Source organism: Triplophysa rosa, linkage group LG15, assembly GCF_024868665.1.
Source record: "Triplophysa rosa linkage group LG15, Trosa_1v2, whole genome shotgun sequence".
Taxonomy (NCBI): domain Eukaryota; kingdom Metazoa; phylum Chordata; class Actinopteri; order Cypriniformes; family Nemacheilidae; genus Triplophysa; species Triplophysa rosa.
The window spans coordinates 19,180,596-19,200,873 of record NC_079904.1 but is presented as its reverse complement, the minus strand read 5'-3'; the positions used below and the strand labels follow the sequence as shown (position 1 = coordinate 19,200,873).

The window sequence follows — 20,278 nt, the reverse complement described above, 5'->3', positions numbered from 1 at the left end:
AAGTAGTTTTAAGTACAAACAATAAAGATAACAGCATGCAGATCGTTCTCTAGGATTCATTGCACTGTACTGTCTTCAGTATCGACTTCCTTGTCAGGGAGCTATCAATCAAAAACTCACTAGCCAATCAGCGTAAAGCGGCCATAAGTCCTGCCTACACGTGAGATTTGTGCCAGAAAGGCGAACGAAAAGTTGAGAAGCGTAAACGAAAACTCGGAAAGCGCAAATGGAAACTCTAGCAGCGAATTCAAAACTATTATTTGCAAAAACGAAACTTAGAAAATTGTTAAGAAAAAATAGTACTTTATTTGAAAATCAAGTCACATTCTTGCAATTGAGTTTATTGTTTTCATTATCAAAGTGTTTTTTTTCTTTCTCATTGTATAATTTTGTTCGTTCGTTCATTTTTATTTGCACAAAAGGAATCCCACACCCTTCCATGAAACCTTCCCCTCCTCACGAGCCTTCTTGACCAACAGCCATAATTTGGCTCTGGCCTCAACATCTTGTTTGATCAGCGCCTCCTTGATCCAAAGCTTGTTTTCTTTTAGATAACGAGAGTCTTTCACAGCCCACCAAATCACGTCCCTGTAGGTTCGCATGGTAAAACGCATGATGATGTTACGCGGTGCTCCGTCGGATCTCCTTAGCCCCAGGCGGCGTACAACATCAACTACATCATCCAACTTGTTCTGGATACTAGGCAGGGGCGGAGCCAGGGGGCCCCCACCACCCCGGCAACTTTTTTGCGGAACCATTTTTGTACACAGTTGTTCCCATATGGACGCATTTCAACAGCGCACCTCAAACAAGTACTTCTCCACCCAAAATGAAAGGTGGCTGTAATACACTCAACTTGAATTTCAACCACCAACCAGTGTTGCCAACTTGGCGACTTTGTCGCTAGATTTAGCGACTTATTTTCTAGCTACTAGAAATACAAATCTAGCTACTTTCTGAATAAGCCTTGGCGGCTTAGCGAAACATTCTGCTTAACGTCTATTGCTCCGCGAGAGCGAGCTTTTGCCTTACCAGTGCAGCACCGCCTCTCTGTGTCTACTCTGTTCAGTGCGCGGTAGGAGAAGCAGCACATTCAGTTCAGACCGCACTGACGCGTGAATGAGAGAGGCATGTACAAACAGTGTTTCCAAGAACTAATCACTTTTTGACCTTGTTTGAGCATTTATGATTTAAAACGCGTTGACTGTATAGACGCATAAACAAGAACACAGACGGATTTTAGCTGTTCAACGAAAGTGACTGCTGGTGTGTAGTTTTAATTGGTTGAGTTCACTCACTATTACATGCGTTTTTGTTGTCTGCCAACAGAAACAGAAAAATAAGTCATTAAGAACCTATTTATTGTGCATTTGGGTGTATTGTTGTAATATAATACTGTATACAACCGCTCAGAGAGTAGAGATATGAAGCAGACCTGAAGCACTTAGCTGTCAGATTCTACGTGATGACGTCACTGATATGCGCGTGACGTCGTCTGGCGACATTTAGCGACTTTTCGGGCAGGCTTTAGCTACTTTCCATTGAAAAGAGTTGGCAACACTGCCACCAACACAATTACAGAAGAAGAATAAGTAGTGTTGTTGTTGTTCGCGTGTGCTCCAACGGACTTTGCGCATGCAGTAGGAGGACTGTCTGTTTCCCCGCCGCGAGAGAAGAGGTCACAGGTAAGTTAACAAGAAGAATTAAGTTTATTCACTATGTTTGAAATGTTTCTTGTCCTAATTTATGTATATTATGGCTGGCGTGCTGAAGTTGAAACAGACATGGTAAAGTTTGCTAAATTAATTTAGGCTGTTAATTTAGCAGTATGAAAGTCGCAAGCTATAAACAGTTTCACTGTGTCAGTGTCATTTAAAAGAGCGTTGTAGAAGGCCATTAAAAGTAAAGTCAACTTTCAGTGCTGATTTAGCTTAATGGTGGTGGTCTGTCTGTGTCATATCCTTGAAAGGGAATTAAAATGTTTTGTTGGCAGTTGGCAGCCAAGTGATAATATGCAAAGTATTGCAAAGGAATATTTTTTAAATGCTTTCCCATAATGTTAAGGTTACTATATTTTGGTTTCTCTGTGATATTGTAATATTTGTTTGATAAAAGTGCATTCTGGTATATTCTTATGTCGTGTAAATTGTCATTATTGTGTGAGCTTTATCACCAATTAAAAAGACACCACCTTCTGCAATGCCACACTGTTTCAGATCTTTTTTAAATCAACGGTCGCGGGCCGCGCCCGCCCCCAGTGCCGTGTTTTCTGCAAGTGCATGAGGAACTTAGTAAGACCTGGAACGCCCCCTTTCCGGCACGTGCATGTCAAACAAAGTTCTGTCACCATCTCTTCCCTCGAGGGTGAGACAGCTAGAGGATACGTCGATGTCCCCCAGCTGGAGTGTGCCGCCACGGTGCACTTGTGCCCGCAGGCGGCGGCCACCTGGGGGACTCGACCTAGACTCCCATCCAAAGCATGTGGGGTCTTGGCATCTCTGGTGTCGAGAGCTTACATTGCGGCAGACCAAGCTGCCTCCTCTCTCCACGCTATGGCTACTGCCAGGAGGGTAAGACCGAGGGTAAGACCGACCCAGCGCTTATGCAGGAACTCTGCGCCACCACCGACCTTGCTCTACGGGCGACCAAGGTGACCGCGCGGGCCCTGGGTCGAGTGATGTCCACACTTGTGGTCCATGAGAGACACCTCTGGCCGAACCTTGCACAGATGAGTAACGCCGAGAAGGTCCGCTTTCTCGATGCACCCATCTCGCAAGGGGGCCCTCGGCCGTCGAGTCCCGTGCACCGTCTGCTTCCCAGCAGCCCTGGTCCTCTTCGACGCCCTCCAGCTCTGGCGCCCCCACTCAGGCGGCCCCCCGGAAGAGACATCGAAGAGGAGACCATCGCCGCGGCTGCTGATGGGGAAAGCAGAAGCGGCCCTCATGGGAAGACCCCAGGGAGATCGAGAATACCATCGGGCCCGACCCCAGCCATTCCATCACTGGGTGGTCGATCCGGGACGGTTCCTGCCCCGTCCCAAAAGCCCACTCTCTTAAGAGTTTCCTCTCTCTCTGGGTGTTTATCACAGCCGCTCTCACCCTCTACACGACGGTGTTCGGCAACTCGATGTTGCGTCACAGAGAGACCCAATGTCGAGGATAATCAGCAGCCCTCAGCACTCTCAGTCGACAGTGCGTTGTGCTGCATTATCGCCAGGCAGGTAAGTCAGCAGAGCCAATCTCCTCTCTGGGGGCTTCCCCACGGCAAGGAATCCGCACTGCAAGCCATCGAACCACCCCCTGGGAGGTCGATGAAGCAGATCGTACCCCTAGCCCCGGTCTCGGTCCCTGGGAGCCTGACTAGAGCCCCCAAACCGTCATGGTGGCTACGGGATACGATCCGTCTCGGCTACGCGATCTAACTCGTCAGACGCTCGCTCAAATTCGGGGCATCCTCTCAACCTCAGTCTGAGCCTAGGATGCTCCCGTGCTTTGGGCCAGGGTCGCCACCCCTCTGGCAAGCGATCGTGCTCGTCCCTCTAGCCGAGATGTTCAACGGGTTTTGCAGCCCGTACTTCATCATCCCCCCAAAAAAGGGGGGGGGGGTTGCTAGATCTGCGTACCTTGAACAGGCACCTACTCAAGCTGCCGTTCAGGATGCTCACGCAGAAGCGCATCCTGGCGTCTACCAGATGTCAAGATTGGTTCATGGCAATCGACCTGAAGGACGCTTACTTTTATGTCTCGTTTTCGAGGGCGAGCATATCAGTACAGAGTCCTCCCTTTCGGTCTATCCCTGTCCCCACGAGTCTTCACAAAGATAGTGGAAGCCGCCATCACTCCCCTCGGGGAGAGAGGTGTGCGGGGTACTAACTATCTCGATGACTGGCTCATCTGGGCACACACGCAAGATCTGTTGTGTACACACAGGGACCTAGTGCTCCGGCACCTAGATCAGTTGGGACCACAGGTCAACCGAGAAAAGAGCAAGCTCTCCCCTGTGCAGGGCATCCTCTTTCTCGGTATGGAACTCGACTCTGTCTCCATGACAGCGTGACTGACTCACAGCACGCTCAGTCAGCGGTCCCCCTGAAACTTTCAGAGGCTACTGGGCACATGGCATCCTCGGTGGGGGTGGTCACATGCGACCGCTCCAACACTGGCTACAGAGTCGGGTTCCCTGGAGAGCGTGGCACACCTGCAGCAGGCGTATGGTCATCATGCCTTTCTGCCGACGCACCCTGACCCCCTGGTCTTCAATGACCTTCTTGCGTACAGGGTCCCCTTAGGGCAGGTGTCAAGGCACGTCGTGGTGACGACGGATGTCTCCCTTCAGGGTTGGGGTGCCGTGTGCAACGGGCACGCAGTGTTGGGGCGGTGGACGGGCCCCCGCCTGCGCTGGCATATCAACTGCCTAGAGTTGTTGGCTGTGCTACTTGCACTGAAGAGGTTGCATCCTCTCGTGCAGGGCAAGCACGTGCTGGTCCGGTCAGGACAGCACAGCTGCCGTTGCGTATATCAATCGTCAGGGTGGCATTCGCTCACGGCAGCTAACACTACTCGCCCGATGCCTCCTCCTCTGGAGTCAGCAGGTGATCAGCTCCCTGCGAGCCACACACATCCCAGGCTGCCTGAACCAGACAGCCAATGCGTTCTCTCGTCAGTCGACGCCTCGCGGAGAGTGGCGACTCCATCCCCGCGCAGTCCAGCTCATATGGGAGAAGTTCGGCCAGGCGCAGGTGGACCTGTTTGCCTCCCCGGACTCCTCCCATTGCCCGCTTTGGTACTCCCTGACCGAGGGACCCCTCGGCATGGATACCCTAGCGCACAGCTGGCCGCGGGGTAAGCGGAAGTACGCCTTCCCCCCCAGTGAGCGTCATTGCACAGGTCTTGTGCAAGGCCAGGGAAGAGGAGCATCAAGTGGTACTAGTTGCGCCCTATTGGCCCAACTGGACTTGGTTCACGGAGCTAAGGCTCTTGACAACAACTCCCCCCTGGCCGATCCCCCTGGTGAAGGACCTGCTTTCCCAGGGGAAGGGGCACGTTACGGCATCCCAGGCAGACCCCTGGAACTTCCATGTCTGGACGGGACAAGGAGATCCTGAGTGGCCCACTCCCAGGGGTTGGGACTTCACTCAGGCTAGAGCCTCGGCCACTAGGCGGCTATACGCCCATAAGTGGCGCCTCTTCTCGTCCTGGTGCTCTTCTCGAAGAGAAGACCCGCGGAGTTGCTCGATCGGGAACGTGCTGTCCCTTCCTCAAGAGAGACTGGAGAGTAACCTCTCCCCCCTCCACACTGGGAGTGTATGTAGCCGCTACGGCCGCTCATCACGACCTAGTTGCCGGGAAGCCTCTGGGACAGAACGACCTGGTCGTTAGGTTCCTAAGGGGCGCGAGAAGGCTACCGCCACATCCGCGCTCCGTACCCTCTTGCGACCTAGGTGGCGGGCCTCAAGAGGCCCCCCCCCTTCGAGCCCCTCGGATCTGCCGCTCTTTCTCACCTCACGATAAAGATGGCTCTCCTGATGGCACTCACCTTCAAGAGGGTAGGGGACCTACAAGCACCCTCCATGTCCACGGATTGCCTAGAACTCGGGCCTGGTGATTCTCACGTTATCCTGAGACCCCGGCCCGGCTACGTGCCCAAAGTTCCCACCACTCCCCCTAGAGACCAGGTGGTGAACCTGCAGGCGCTCCCCACCGGGGAGGAAGACCCAACCCCATTCGTGTTGTGTCCAGTAAGCGCGTGCACTGCGCCTCTACTTGGACCGCACGCAGAGCTTCAGAAGCTCTGAGCCGCTTTTTGTCTGTTTTGGAGGTCAGCAGAAGGGGAGGGCTGTCTCCAAACAGAGGCTGGCGCACTGGATGCCATCGCTACGGCATACCGATCTCAAGATCGCCCCTGCCCGTTAGGAGTGATGCACACTCCTCATGGGCACTGGCTCAGGGCGCCTCTCTGGCAGACATCTGCAGAGCTGCGGGTTGGGCTACGCCCAACACCTTCTCGAGGTTCTAATATCTACGCGTGGAACCGGTGTCAGCCCGCGTCCTGCAGGGCAACGTGTAGGACCGGCAGCCGGTAGAGCGTACACCTGCGAAAGCCCTCCCCATTCCTCTAGGGGGATCAGCGGCTATTTACACCTCCCTTCTTTCCCCACTGGGTAAAGAACAGGCATTCCATCCATCACTAAGCACCTTCCTGGGGGCAGGCTGGGCAGAGCAGCCCTGCCCCCTTAGGCCGGGGACCACATAGCCCCCCCCCCCGTGGGCGGTTCCGTCTGATGTATCCTCATGAATGGTTCCCACCTCGGCAACCCATGACCTCCCTAGGTGGACCTCCACCTTGCGGTTAACTGCTTCTATCCGCACGTTTTCCCATGAGTTCTCCCCTGATGGTGAGACCATGTGGTGTCTCCACTAATTCCTCCCTATGGTAGATAGTGGTCTCTGTAGCGTTTTTCCCTCAGGGGGAATAATGCTTACCCAGTGGCCCTTACGGTGCCGGGCGGCTTCTCGCTGTTGGAGAATCAAGGCCTCTGCCCGTGACGGCCGGTGGCAGGGGCTTCCCACCTTTTCTTCAAAAGCATTGGGACCCCCTACCTCTCCACTGGACGGTTACAATTTCGCGCTAGTGCTCACGTCTGACTCGCCCAGGCCAGTCAGCTTCACTCCGCTAGAGATTGTGACGCGGCACAGCACTGTGGCGTTTTCCATAGGAACCCCATCTGTCGGCTCGACACAACGTCGAGAGACCGACAGAAAGGGAACTGAGGTTACAAACGTAACCAAGACGTTTCCTCTACATTCCTGGTTACTTTGCAACGGCAAACACCACGAGAGCGCAAGCTCCAGTTTTATACAAGTATACACGAAATATGAACGACCCCTAAATACGCCTCGATGGATCCTTACTGAGACACAAACCACTGTGCTGTTTACCACATAAACTGTGTATAAAACAAAGCCATAATTAGAAACCAACCTGTATAGTATGCGTGTCATTGTGGAATAACTCCCAGAAAATATTCCCGATGACATGATGAGTTAACTGCTGCAACAGCTAAGGGTCCCGCTGCAGTTGTTTCAGCGCAGCACCGATGTTAGCCATTGCGAGCTGCCAGTCCTCCTGCTGCTATCTTAGTCACGTTGTTCATTTAACCTTTATATTTTCTGTTTTTGTGCTCCACTATTGTACTTTTTTTCGGACATTTTGCCGCTATGCCATCTAGCAATGGCAGTGAGGTAAATGAAAATGATTGACATGATTTCACCTGCAGCTGATTGCAGATGTGACCCAAACGTCACATCTATACAATCACCGGCTTACCTTTTGCCAATGAGGGTCTATTTTTTGTTCCAGCTGAAGTAAATTTAAAATAAAAAATCTTGCCAATCAGAGGCCCCTAAACAGGTAGGCTCGCCTGTGCGTTAATCCGCGCCTGAGTGTCATCTTTTACCTGCAATAAGAGATGTTAGGTCATTAAACAATATTGAAATATTTTCTAAATCTCCAATCTTTTTAAAACTACATCTGCAGTTTTAGGTTTGTGTTCTTTATATTGTCAAGGTCAACCTTTAAAGACTTTTAAAAGTTTATACATGGATGCGTGTTGTGCCTTTTGTGGAGAGAAATCAATAATTCACAATACATTAAAAGCAATAAAATAGCTTAATATAATAATATAATAGTAATATTTTTCTCATCTCTGTACCACGTTTCTTTGCAGACTCAGCAGATGTATGCCTTTCAGATGATGTGGACTCCTGCAACTGCTAATGAGTTTATCCAATTTAAGAAATGTTATTGAAATGGACAGTCCTCCAGACACTTTCCTCAGTATCCTATGCAGTGAACACTACCAAACGTCAAAAGCGCAGCTGTTCAGGGTGTTTTTCTAAATCCCATGCAATTATCATAAAATATAACATACATTGTCAAAAACATATCATGCATATTATAAAATGATAAAAATTCCTACAATAAATGTAGTTATGTTCAAGACAAAATCCCTAGGCATTTTACCATAGTAGAATAAGCAATCCCTGTTTCATTGGCATTCCTATCACCATAGTATCCCTATGGGGGAAACCATGGGCAGCTCTTATGCCCCCAGGGGTACAACTTACACCCAATCTTGAGGTATGTTCCTACAGAGCCTGCCCTTCTCGTCAAATGTGGTAACACACATTTCTACAACATCCTCTCTTGGAGCTACGACCTGTCAAAGTTTGTCGCTATGTTAAGTCTATGGGATTTTTCAGCAAGCACCACTAAGAAGTTTAAATTATAGATCAGTATGTTGGCTTGACAAAGTACGCAAGATAACAATAGTGATGCTTTGCATTCAAAAGTGTCAGTAATTATGTGGTGGACTTTCATTGCAATACATATTTCCATTTCTTAAATAGAAAATACAGCGTATTCTCACAAAAAATCGAAAGTATTTTACAAGGTGGCTAATTCGTATGTTTTTGTACAATCGTAAAAAACACACACCATCAATAGAAAAAGCAATACCTAAGGCCTGTAACTTGTGAAACTTCAACAAGCTTTCTTAGTGAGCACTGCTATAATTTGTAAATGTGTGTATGAAGAGTGGACGGAAATACTGCATACAGTAAATGTGATGAAAGACTATGTGTAGCGTGTCGGAATACATCTGATTTACTTGACAAATTTTTTTCTTAAAGTATTTCTGTTGTTGAGAATTTTCTTTGGAACTGTTTTTTCCCAAAGAACTCTGAACTTTTTCATATTTTGGACTTAATTTCTTTTGTGTTAAAGTTGTACTGAATTGGTTATCAATTTCGAAGTGCAATTATTGTTGGGGATTTTCTCTAGTGTACAGTGTTGTTATCATATCTTTTCTTTTGAAGTGCCAGGAAAGAAAGCATCTAAAATAATTTGCTTCACAATACATTTCCATGGTTAGCATTCATTTTCTGTATTATTATCATATTATCATATAATATTATCCTCCCCGTTCTTGATATTTAAAAATTTCCATTTACCATCTGTGTGGTTGGTCTACGGAAAAATGCAAACATTACACCATTAATCTATTGTCTTTTCTAAGGGTATGGCAACATTGCTCCAAGCACAGAGGGTGGGAAGATTTTCTGTATCCTCTATGCAATATTTGGCATCCCACTCTTTGGTTTTCTTCTGGCTGGTGTCGGTGATCAACTGGGGACAATTTTTGTGAAGAGCATTGCAAAAGTGGAGAAGATGTTTAGGGTAAGTAAACTGTGGAGAACAGTTTTTTGTGTGTGTTACTACCTTAGGGTGCCATTTATGATACAATCTATATAGTAATGTGTACTGTATTAAGGTCTTGTTTTATGTATACTTGACTTTTTTTGTAATTAAAAAAGGTTTCCAAAAAACTGGCTGAATTGGCTTAAAGATCAAAGTATACAAAAGTAAAACCCACTATTTCACAGCATTAGTTTCATTCACCTTCATTTTTAATGAAAATCTTTCTTAGATTACAGTATTTAGCAATTAAATACATAATTTATTAAGTAATAGAACTACTAGAATCACTACAGAACACTACAGTGATGTCTCTAGTAGAAGAAAAGTATTCTAATTGACTAATGACTAATTGAAGAGGTGCTCTAACTAGGAGGCTAAGCGTCTGTCGCTAGAGCACCTTTTCAATTCGGGGAATCAGGTTTATTTACATAGCTCTCTCTCTAGCTGGCCTCCGTTACACTAGCCACACAGAATTTTTATTGTCAACAATTTTGCTTTTGAGAAATTATTTTATTTGACTGATGTTGACAATGGCATGCTGTGAGATCATGCGTCAAAAAACATGCCCAAAATAAAAACGAAAATTTTCCCATATGCAGCTCACTACTATAATTAACTTCCTAAAATGTGTCATTACGTGAAAACGGGTGTGCAAGTGTGTCATTAAGAGTATGCAGCACGGACACTGCATACCCACGCATGCACTAACTCACAACTCTTTCAATCGGTTGACGCCACCAGCCTCGCGCATCAAGTAAAATTAAGCCATCTTTTACACCACAGACAATAAACAACTTTGTAAACTGTATAGACTGAATTATATACGTGTAATGTAGACACTAAGAGATTTAAACTGCTGGTTATTCATTCAGAGCTTCACATTTTATTTTTTAATATGAAAAAATTACAGAGGTCTGGACCTCGGTGCATAGTTGCCAAGTCCGCTTTTAATCCGCGACTTTGGGCTTGTTTTTTTGTCAAGTCGCGTTAAAAAATCATGAGTCGCGTGTTGCGTTTTTTTGGGCTTATTTAAAAATTATTTATTGCTTGTTAGGAAAATCTGACAAGCAACTTCGTTTCTTTACATTTATGGTCACAGTTTTACTCGCATGCATTGATTGACACAGCTAATAGCCAATCAGTGCAGTAATATATATTCTGTAGCGTAATTCGTCAAAACATTGACGAACATCCCCCTCTTCCCTGATTGGAGAAAATTCAACGTGCACTGCAGCCAGGCGCGTGACGTTGTAATCTAAGCGATTACAGTTAGATAGACATAAGACATGTAAATTTTAGCAAACAATGCCACCAACAAAGTGGTCCAAGTAAGGAAAAAAAATACAACAAAGACTGGGAAAAGGATACACAACTTAGAGACTGGATATGTCAAGTGCTCGGTGATCAAAGCAAAGCGATGTGCAGGTACTGTAAAACAGAGATTCGTGCTCACCATGGAGACCTCCTACAACATGCAAAGACAGACAAACATAAGAGGAATGCCAAACCATTTTCCTCAACACGTCTAACAGATATCGGGTTTACAGGGTCAACACCTTCTACTACAAATCAAAAGGCTGAGCTTCAGCTAGCAAGCTATATTGCTTGCCACACAGCAGTCAGTTCAGTTGATCACTTGGGTGAATTAGTAAATTCGGCATTTGAAACGGACTTGAGCATCCATCGTACAAAATGTACAGCACTTATCAACAATGTAATAGCCCCCTAAATGTTCAATGACTTGATGAAAGATATCGGAGAGACTCAGTATTCACTGGTAATCGATGAGAGCACAGATGTCGCTTCGGTAAAGCAGCTGTGTATGGTAGTGCGTTACTTCAGTGTCTCATTGAACAAAATTGTTTCAAAATTTTTGGGCTTAGTGGATATGCAGGGAGAGACGGCAGAAGCAATCGTGATGACACTGACTCAGTTTCTCGACAGTGTCGGTCTTGATTTCAAAAAGTGCGTAGGAATCGGAACTGATGTCATGGTTGGACGGAAAAACTCAGTTTATACTCACCTTCTCAAAAAGAATGAGAAACTACAACTGCTTAAGTGCGTGTGTCATTCGATTCAACTTTGTGCCAGCAAAGCCGTTGAAACACTGCCTCGCAATCTCGAGTTTTTAATTTCACATTCGCACAACTGGTTTTCTCACAGTGCTCTGAGGCGCAGAGAATATTCCAAAATTTACCAATTAATCAACCCCGGTGAAACGCCACTTATGCTAGTGCAGCTTTCAGGCACTAGATGGCTCTCCATATATGATTGCTGTGTTCATGTACTAAAGCAATGGGACGAGCTGAAGTTACATTTCCAGCTGTGCAAAGACGCAAAACGGTGCTATGATGCAGAAGTGCTCTACCAGATGTACTGCGATCCCTTGAACAAACTGTACCTGGAGTTTCTTATGCCTATTTTACACACGTTTTCTAGAGTCAACAAATTGTTCCAACTCGAAAATGGGAATGCATTTAAAATGCTGGACTGCCTACAGTCATTTTTTCGTACACTTATCTCAAGAGTAATTACACCTTGCGCCATGCCTCCTTCTGATTCCAAACTCCTTGATGTCAATTTGAATGACACAGCCAATCATCTGCCCGTGTGTGCAGTTAATTTCGGCGTGCAGTTTACTATTGTTCTTGGAGAAGCAAAGCTCGACAGCACTGCCGAAACAAATATGAAGAACAGATGCCGTGATTTCCTTCTGGAAGCAGCAAAGCAGGTGCAGAATAGGCTGCCAGCAAATATCAATACCTGGAAATCCATGGCATCATTCAGCCCATCCATGATCCTGTCACAGAACAAACCACAGTTAGCCACAGTATCCATGCTGAAGATGTACGCTGGTGATCTCGGGGCCCTGGATGCACAGTATCAGGCAATCAACTTCCAGGAGTGGAAAACAAAAGATGACTGTCAAGCAGAACAGTTCTGGGCTGAAGTTCTGAACTACAAGGACAGCAGTGGAGAGCAGTGTTTTAAAGATATGGCCCTGTTTGCACTGTCACTTCTTGCGATGCCTTTGAGCAATGCCGACGTTGAAAGGGTTTTTTCACAAATGAACCATGTAAAATCTAAACTGAGGAACAGAATGGGCCAGAAGACTCTCAGTAGCATATTGTGCATTCGCTACGGCCTAAGAAGACTCGGGATTTGCTGCAAGGACTTTGTCCCAAGCCAGGAGATGTTGCAGCGCTTCAGTGTTGGGATGTACAGAGATGGAGAGGAGACAGGGGAGAAGATGGATGGTGCAGGGGAGGAGAGGGATGACTTTTTTTATAAGGTAAATTTGTAATTTTTACAATGATTTTGTAATGAATTAATTATCACAGGCTATAATAAAAAAACAAGTAGTCATATAGAATACTAATAATAGTAGATACATTTGGTTCTAATTCATTGTATTAAGCTATAAATATGTGGCTGTGTTGCTCCCCTTAATGCTATCATCTTTTTCTTCTTTTCCATCTCTCCAACCCTATTCTGCTCACAGGTGATCGAAGATGAGTGGATAGTGCGTGCCCTCACGCTTTGTTGCAGTTTGCTGATTTTTGCTAAATAATTTCTGCTCTTCGTTTTAAAATAAAAGAGTGGTTACAGTTTAATATGTTGCAGGCTCATTCATTGTAATAAACAGTTAATGATAAATTAGATTGATGATAAATAAATAATCGAATCATATTGGGCTTGTTTTGGGCTTGTTTTTAAAGCTGAGGTTGCTTATTTGTCTCGCGAGAGTTGGCAACTATGCCTCGGTGACCTCACAGATGACTACGGCCATGCTGTAAAAGGACACTCACTGAAAATGCGTTTTTCCATTTCACTGCGACACTTTCCATCAGGCACGTGCACAACCTGTGCAGAGCACATGCCCTTTTTGCCCTTAGACTCTATAGTGCCTTTTTTGGTGGTGTTTCTTTTTCTGCATTAAATCAATGCTATTGGTCACCCTTTATGTCTGTCTGTTTTACAAATAATTAGCCAATGAAAGCTTAAAAAGAGCTTTAGACTAAATCTTGTTGGATACGCTCAAACTGTCAGTAAAACCTTGTGGCTCCACCCCTTCTATATTGACTGAATGAATTGCAGTTCCACAGCAGCTGAACGTCTTGCAAGGGCCTGTTTCACACATACTCTGTTTGCAGTGCGTATGCAGTGCATTGCGAAAGCAGCATGCGCTTAATGCATAAATTATTGCTGCACTGCACCGCAACTGCAATGAACGGACTGCACCGCATCTGCGTGCTGTGTGAATGATCTAATCTGTTAACATGGGCACGTAAAAAAAATATGCATACGCACTTCAAACGGAATATGTGTGAAACAGGCGTAAGTAAAGATCTTGTTGTTTAAATACATTACAGCGTTTTCTTTACGCAAGAAACACAATGTTGTAACACGTTAATTAAAACAGTGATGCCGCTGTTTTTATGATGACGGACATAATCTACATTTGCACACATTCGCTGGTCAAAAACCCTTAACATTAACTGCATTAGTTTGACACAAAGCGACTGAGTGATCCTTATCACCTAGGTAAAACATAAGACGTTTCTTTTTTGATTTATGATTGATGATACACTTAATTTATTAATCAACCGTATTGTATGATCGCATAGTTAAATCATGTTTACATTGTAACTTTATCTACAGATATGAACGAAGTAAAAACTGATTTGGAAAGGACTTTAAATCAGCTTTCATATGATATCAAAACCTGTAATATGTACAATTTCACCATGTCATGGGTTTTCCCAGATAGCGTCACTTTTCAAAACCTTTTACAAATATTTAACGCAATTTTCTGTCATCCTTTGTCTAGCATTACATTATATAATCACGCTCTTATTCATGTAAAAGCCTTTAAACCATTGCGTGATGCAGCACAACGCAACACTACAGCGGTCCCGTCTGGTGTATACATGGGCTAAAGGCTGCGTCACTAAATTTGTGTCAGAATGTGTCAGACAGCACACCAGTATTAAAGAATGGGTAACACACTCAATTTCTGCCAATCTCATATTAATCTTGAGTGCTTATAGTACAGTGTTTCCCAACCCTGGTCCTCGGGGCACACCTTCCAGAATGTTTTAGAGCTCTCCCTATATGAAACACCTGATTGATGAGTTGAATCAGGTGTTTTATTTCACGAGTTCGCCTATGCAAATAATAATAATGATGGCAGGGATAATGCTGATAGCAGGGGTAGGTAAGATATGCGTATTTGGCGTGCTGTCCAGGGAGCGGGCTGGGTTCGCCGGTTCCTTCCGACCCCGGAACACTCTCCCCCTGATGGACCCCTGAAACGGCCCGAACCCAGAGCTCACCCCAAACATGCAGAATAAACGCTGGACAGCAGCTGGGTAGCGCAAGTTCCCCCCCAAATAGCGAGACTTTGAGGCTTCCTGGGTGATGGCTTGCGTTCGCCGTGGGGCTTGTGGGTCGTGCAGACCCTGATGGTGCGAGTGCTGCTGTGGTCTCTGGATGTGTGGGGCTCCTGTGAGTTGGGAGTCTGCTGCGGTCGTGGGTTGAGGACTGGCTTTTGCATGGCGGCTGATGCTGTTAAGTTGGTGATGTAGGATCTGCTGGAGCGTGGGGATGGAAAATTGCTGCGAGCTCTTGCGGAGTGGATGGCGCTGAGTGGGTGGTGATGTGTATTCCCACTAATCCTGCTAAAAGATGGCGTGGATGGAGTGTAGAGGTGCGTGTCCCCGTAATGGGTGATGTTGCTTTGGTGATCTTGAGTTCTGGAAATTGATTCCGCTGTGGCAGAGCACGAGTTGGAAGCACGGGCCCCTGCGGGGCGGTTGCTGCGGCGATACTGGCTTCTGTAGAATTGGTGTCTGCTATGGCAGAGCATGAGTTGGAAGCACGGCCCCCTGTGGGGGCGGTCACTGCGGCGATACTGGCTTCAGTATAATTGGTGTCTGCTACGGCAGAGCATGAGTTGGAAGCACGGCCCCCTGTGGGGGCGGTTGCTGCGGTGAAACTGAATTCTGGAGAGGTGAGGTCCAGTTAGTTGAGTACGAGATAAGCGCCGGGCTCCTGTGGGTTGAACGGTGCGTCACTACTACTGGTGGTTTGATGGAGAAGTTTGGAAGATGGTTGATGCTAGACGATTCGAGTGATGAGGGTCCGGTGTGCTTCTCTGACGAGGGCACGGTCTGTTCGGATGTAACTTTTGTAAGCTTTAGATGACCTTCGGCCGAGCGCTTGTATCTGGGGCTGTGAGAGGCCCTTTTGGGCCGCCGTGGTTGCTGCGCCGATGCGGAAAGAATGGCAGGAGAAGTGATCTGCTGGGATGCTGGTATGGAGCAGAACGGATTTTAGATGTTTTTGGAACCAGAAGCCAGAAGGATTCGGGCGGCGAGATGATTAAAAAATTGTCTAGTAGATGTATTAGGTAAGGGATGGCATAGTTGTTAGAGAGAATCCAACAGATTGCCTCTGACAACATGTCGAAGATCTTTGGGCTACTTCTGCATCCGAAGGTGAGGCATACGGAAAAATCTAATTTCTCACACCAACGGATGCAGAAAAGGTGCCAAAATTTTGGGTGTATCGGCATGATTTTGAATGGGGAGGTGATATCGACTTTGGCTAGCCAGGCACCGCGTCCGGCCAATTTAATCAAAGTGATGGCTTGCTCAATGTCGTGACAATGTAATGCGAATTCTTCAAGCGGAATTAAGCTATTGATGCTTGGAAAGAGGGAGCCGTGGGGGGACGAGGGATCGAATATGAGGCACTTTTTCCTGTAAACGGTGGGGCGGAAAAAGGGCTGATCATGAATTTATTATCGATCTCTTGATCTCTTTGATTAGAAGATCGACGGTTTGGCGGCATTAGCTGCTCCTCTGGGGCGCAGCTAGACTTGCAGACGGCCTGCTGCGGCGGCATGGTGGTTGGAAGTCTTGCCTTGCTGTGGAGGTGGAAGGGCCTGGCTGCACTCGAGACGATCCGGGATCCTGGTTCGTCTCCTCTGAGGTCGAAGGCGGGGCCTCTGTCTGCAGAGAGACGTATAGGCTGTACAGTTCTGCTTTGCTGTGCCGCCTGCTGGGGATGAAGTCCCGCTTGGCCAATGCTTGACGCAAGCCTGCGACGGTCCACTTTCCGATGGCTGGGATGGCCGTATGTGCTGATGCATACGACGACGCTGGCGAGTGAAGTTGTTTCCCGGTTGGGCGTGGCGAGGCAGTGCAGCGGCGCTTCAAAGCGCGTTGTGTGGAGCGATGAAGCTGGCGGCCTCGTGGTGTAGCCTTGGGCTCCTTAGCTGCATCCGCACCGGGACTGGAACACTGAACAGCGCTCGAATGCGCAGGAGAATCCTGAGCGGTAGGGCTGTTGTTGGCGACTGATGTGTCGGTGTCATGTTGCAATGTTGCATTACTTGTAGAGAAGGAGCAGCTGGTCTTATTTATGCGGAGGCTTGCTTGAACTGATAGGATAGAAATCGTGATTGCTGGTAGCGAACCAGCCAAGTTTGATTATGAGCTCCGGCTTCTCCCGAACTTTGTTAATGAAACCTCATTAGGATAGATGACATGATTGCAGATGGTGAACCAGCCGAGTTTGATTATGTGCTCCGGCTTCTCCCGAACATTGTAAATAAAACATCAGATAGAGAGAGATCTAAAACATTCTGGAAGGTGTGCCCCGAGGACCAGGGTTGGGAAACACTGCACTAGTATTTCATTCGTCGTATATTCGAAGAGTATTTAGTTTGATCAAATTTATAAAAGAGAGATACAGCTGTACGATTATTTCCGGAAAAGCACGAGCTGCTGGAGGCAGGCAGTGGGACGGAACTACAGCATGAGCACACAACACATCATCGCATTAATCCCTTTGTTTTTTTTTAATATTATGCACGTACACGCCGATTGCCAACAAAGAACAAACATATGACTTAGTTTGTCTTCAGCGTGCAGTTCATGTCCGGCATCTTTTAGCACTGGGACTGCGCCATCTATCAGTTTCAAACGATCTCCAAATCCAGCGTTATATCCACCGTTTCTATAACATCCATCACTGAAATGACGTGAACAAACAGACACATCTAAACTTCACTATCGCAATAGTAACGAGCTGCAGCTGCAGGCCCGCAGCACAGACAATCTTGATGGTAAGCGAGTCTCGCTCGTCGGTTGGTGGGCTATTTTTTTCACTTTGCTTTGCTTTTCTGGGAGAATTGCCCAATAAAAGGAATAGGATACCTGTTACGAGAAAGGATCCAGACTTTTATGAAACTTTCCGAAACAAGTTGGAGTGCTGGGGGAGTGTATCAAGCACAGAAATACTACGTCATACGTCCAATTCATTTTTTAAAGGTGCGATGAAGTGGTGTCGTTTATTGTTTTATACTGTTGTACGAGGTCTACTTGTGATGTTCGCATGGTTTTTACATTCAAAATCAATAAGTAATAGGCTATTTTCTACCCAGGTTTTGAGGCCAGCTCTGCAAACGCTCGGTTTTAATGGGCGTGCCGCATTGAAGACACTTGGAAGTAAACGCCCACCGCTTTGATTGGATAGCAGTTTGCGTAGTTGGAGTCTTCTGTGAATTTGGTTCAAGACGTAACGTTAGGTTACACATTAGCACCATTCACAGTTTTCGCAGGGCATTAGTATTATCTGGAGACCTCCTGTGATTTATAAATTACCTCCCCACATCAGTATTTCATATGGCTTTGCGTATAGTTTGTATAGCCTATAGTTGTATTGCGTTTAATGATATATGACCGTACCTGTCAGCATTTGAGACCCGTGATCGTGAACCCGACAAAAGATCACCGCGATCGCGGGTCTCAAATGTTACGAGAGTTTCCATGATAAATAAACAAACGGGAGACTCCCGGTAACTTATGGATATCACCCAGCACCCAAAATAATACCAAAACACTTCAAACAGCCTCCATTATTCGCAAATGGTGGATAAAACCTTGAAAAATGATATATGAGCCCGCCAAATCACAGAGATCCCGATTCGCACGGGCTTAAGATCACAGACAACCTCTGCATAGATCAAGCGATCAATAACAAAGCAATAGTGATGCATAGTACACAAATGTTTTACATAAGATTGCTGCGCCATTCCTATCGGATCCAATATGGACGGCACAGCACTGCTTTTTAATTTTAGTCTCTCTACAAATCCAGTGCCTTGTTCACGAAGGAATCCTCAGAGAAATGAAACTAGCAAATGCTCCATGTTTTTCCCACATGAGCTGGAACGTCTTTAAAAATAAACTTTAACCCCGCATTCCTAATATCGGAATCCGAAGGAAGGTTATGCAGCGACTGTATTCTTCCACAACCTGGGATGGCACAATATTTAGCTATCTTTAATGACATGTTTGTTTATTGCTTGCTCGCTCTATCTGGTTCCGCGCCACTGGTTCTGTCATGCGCGAACCAGTGGGTGGGGCTGGAGAAGTAGTCGTTGATATTCTTTCTGTGGAGGCGGTGTTCATAGATAGGTGCATTCCAGAACCTGCCGTTCGCTGGGCCTGGTGTCAATAACAGATGTAATCTCAGTAACAATGGCGTTTTCAGTTCTGACACTTACATGATGTTCGCGTGAATACGATTCCCTCTTTTATAACAAAAGCTTGGGTTAAAATTGTATTTTAATTCATCGCCTCTTTAACAAGTTGACCATGTTAAGCATGAGAAGCCAGCACATTCAGCAGTGTAAAGAAGTCAGAATGCATGACATAGAATGTTATCCCAACTTTAAGTTTAGTTTAGTATTTAGAAATAGTTTAGTATTTTGTTTAGTATTTTCATAAGCACTTGTGAAAAATGGGGAGAACGTTAGCTCTTAACCCTTGTATGGTGTTCCGGTCTGTGGGACCCGGTATGTTTCACTTTCTATGGCAGCTCTATAGAATCAGACCATACCAACTTCAGATACTCCAATTTTTTTTATTGTCTTAAAAAATATAGTCTCTGGTGAGATTTCTTAATAATGCCTTTCAAGTTGTCTTGCCACTTCAACAATGCAGACATTGTGGTTCCCAGAAACTTAAACCTCTCAACATTCTCTGTTGCCTGGCCATTAATAGTTAATGGCATACTAGCATTTTTACCCCGAACATAATTTCTTTTGTCTTAAGAACGTTCTATTTCAAATTGTGGATTTGGCTCCATGCAACCAATGTAGATACCTCTTAACATATTTTAACTGATTTGCTATGTGAAACACAATCGTTATTGTACATAGAAAATAACACAGGAAACAATACACAGCCTTGCTGGGCTCCCACACTTGGGACCAATCCCATTTCTACCCCTAACACCTATACTCCTCTGTTTAGCGTGTTCACATGAAGGGGTAGGGATGTCTCGATTATCTTTTGGTAGGAGGGGTAGGGGTAAGGGCCATATAGCCCTTCAAACGAAGATTTTTAGGGACCACACTTCAAACGAAGGGGTATGAAATTTTCCAACATGGCTGCTCACGCGAGTATAATGTAAGTAGGGCTGGGCGATATTCCCAAAAAAGCTTATCACGATCTTCATAACAAAGAATCTCGATCCACAATCTGAATTGAAAATACTGAAAAACATTTATTAGTTGTCAATAAATGGCACAATTGCAAAATAACTTTTCAAGTTGAACTCTTTCCAAGTAGAAAAATTCTCAGTACTTTAATAAATAACATGAGTTTTATTTTTTTTCCAAGTAATCCAATAGAAAAATCTTAGAAAAACTCTCGGTTTCATAGTTGTCTATAAATAACAGAAAATCTTTTCAGTAGAAGTTTCAGTAGTAAACAAAAATCTACAATAAATCTTTTTCAGTAGAAATCGCAATAACACACAACCATTAAATAAAAACGGCTCAAGTAGAAATCTACAAAAAAAAAATTCAGTAGAAATTGCAGTAGTAAACAATGTAAACAACACAAAAATGCACTTTACTAAAATATGTATAGTTTTAGTAGCACAAAGTTCCAACAAACCACTGAGGAATTCAACACAAAATATAATACTGAAACACAACAAA

The 20,278-nt window shown here is 45.6% G+C and overlaps 1 protein-coding gene across 1 annotated transcript in view; it reads left to right on the top strand.

The window, feature by feature from the left end:
• Positions 1–244: 244 nt before the first annotated feature.
• The window catches only part of LOC130565915 (potassium channel subfamily K member 10-like), a 66,988-nt gene continuing 46,954 nt past the window's right edge, over positions 245–20,278 (top strand). Inside the window, exon 1 of the mRNA XM_057353065.1 lies at positions 245–9,237. Coding sequence (XP_057209048.1) covers positions 9,229–9,237 — 9 coding nt within the window. The 5' untranslated portion in view covers positions 245–9,228. The remainder of the gene's footprint in view (positions 9,238–20,278) is intronic.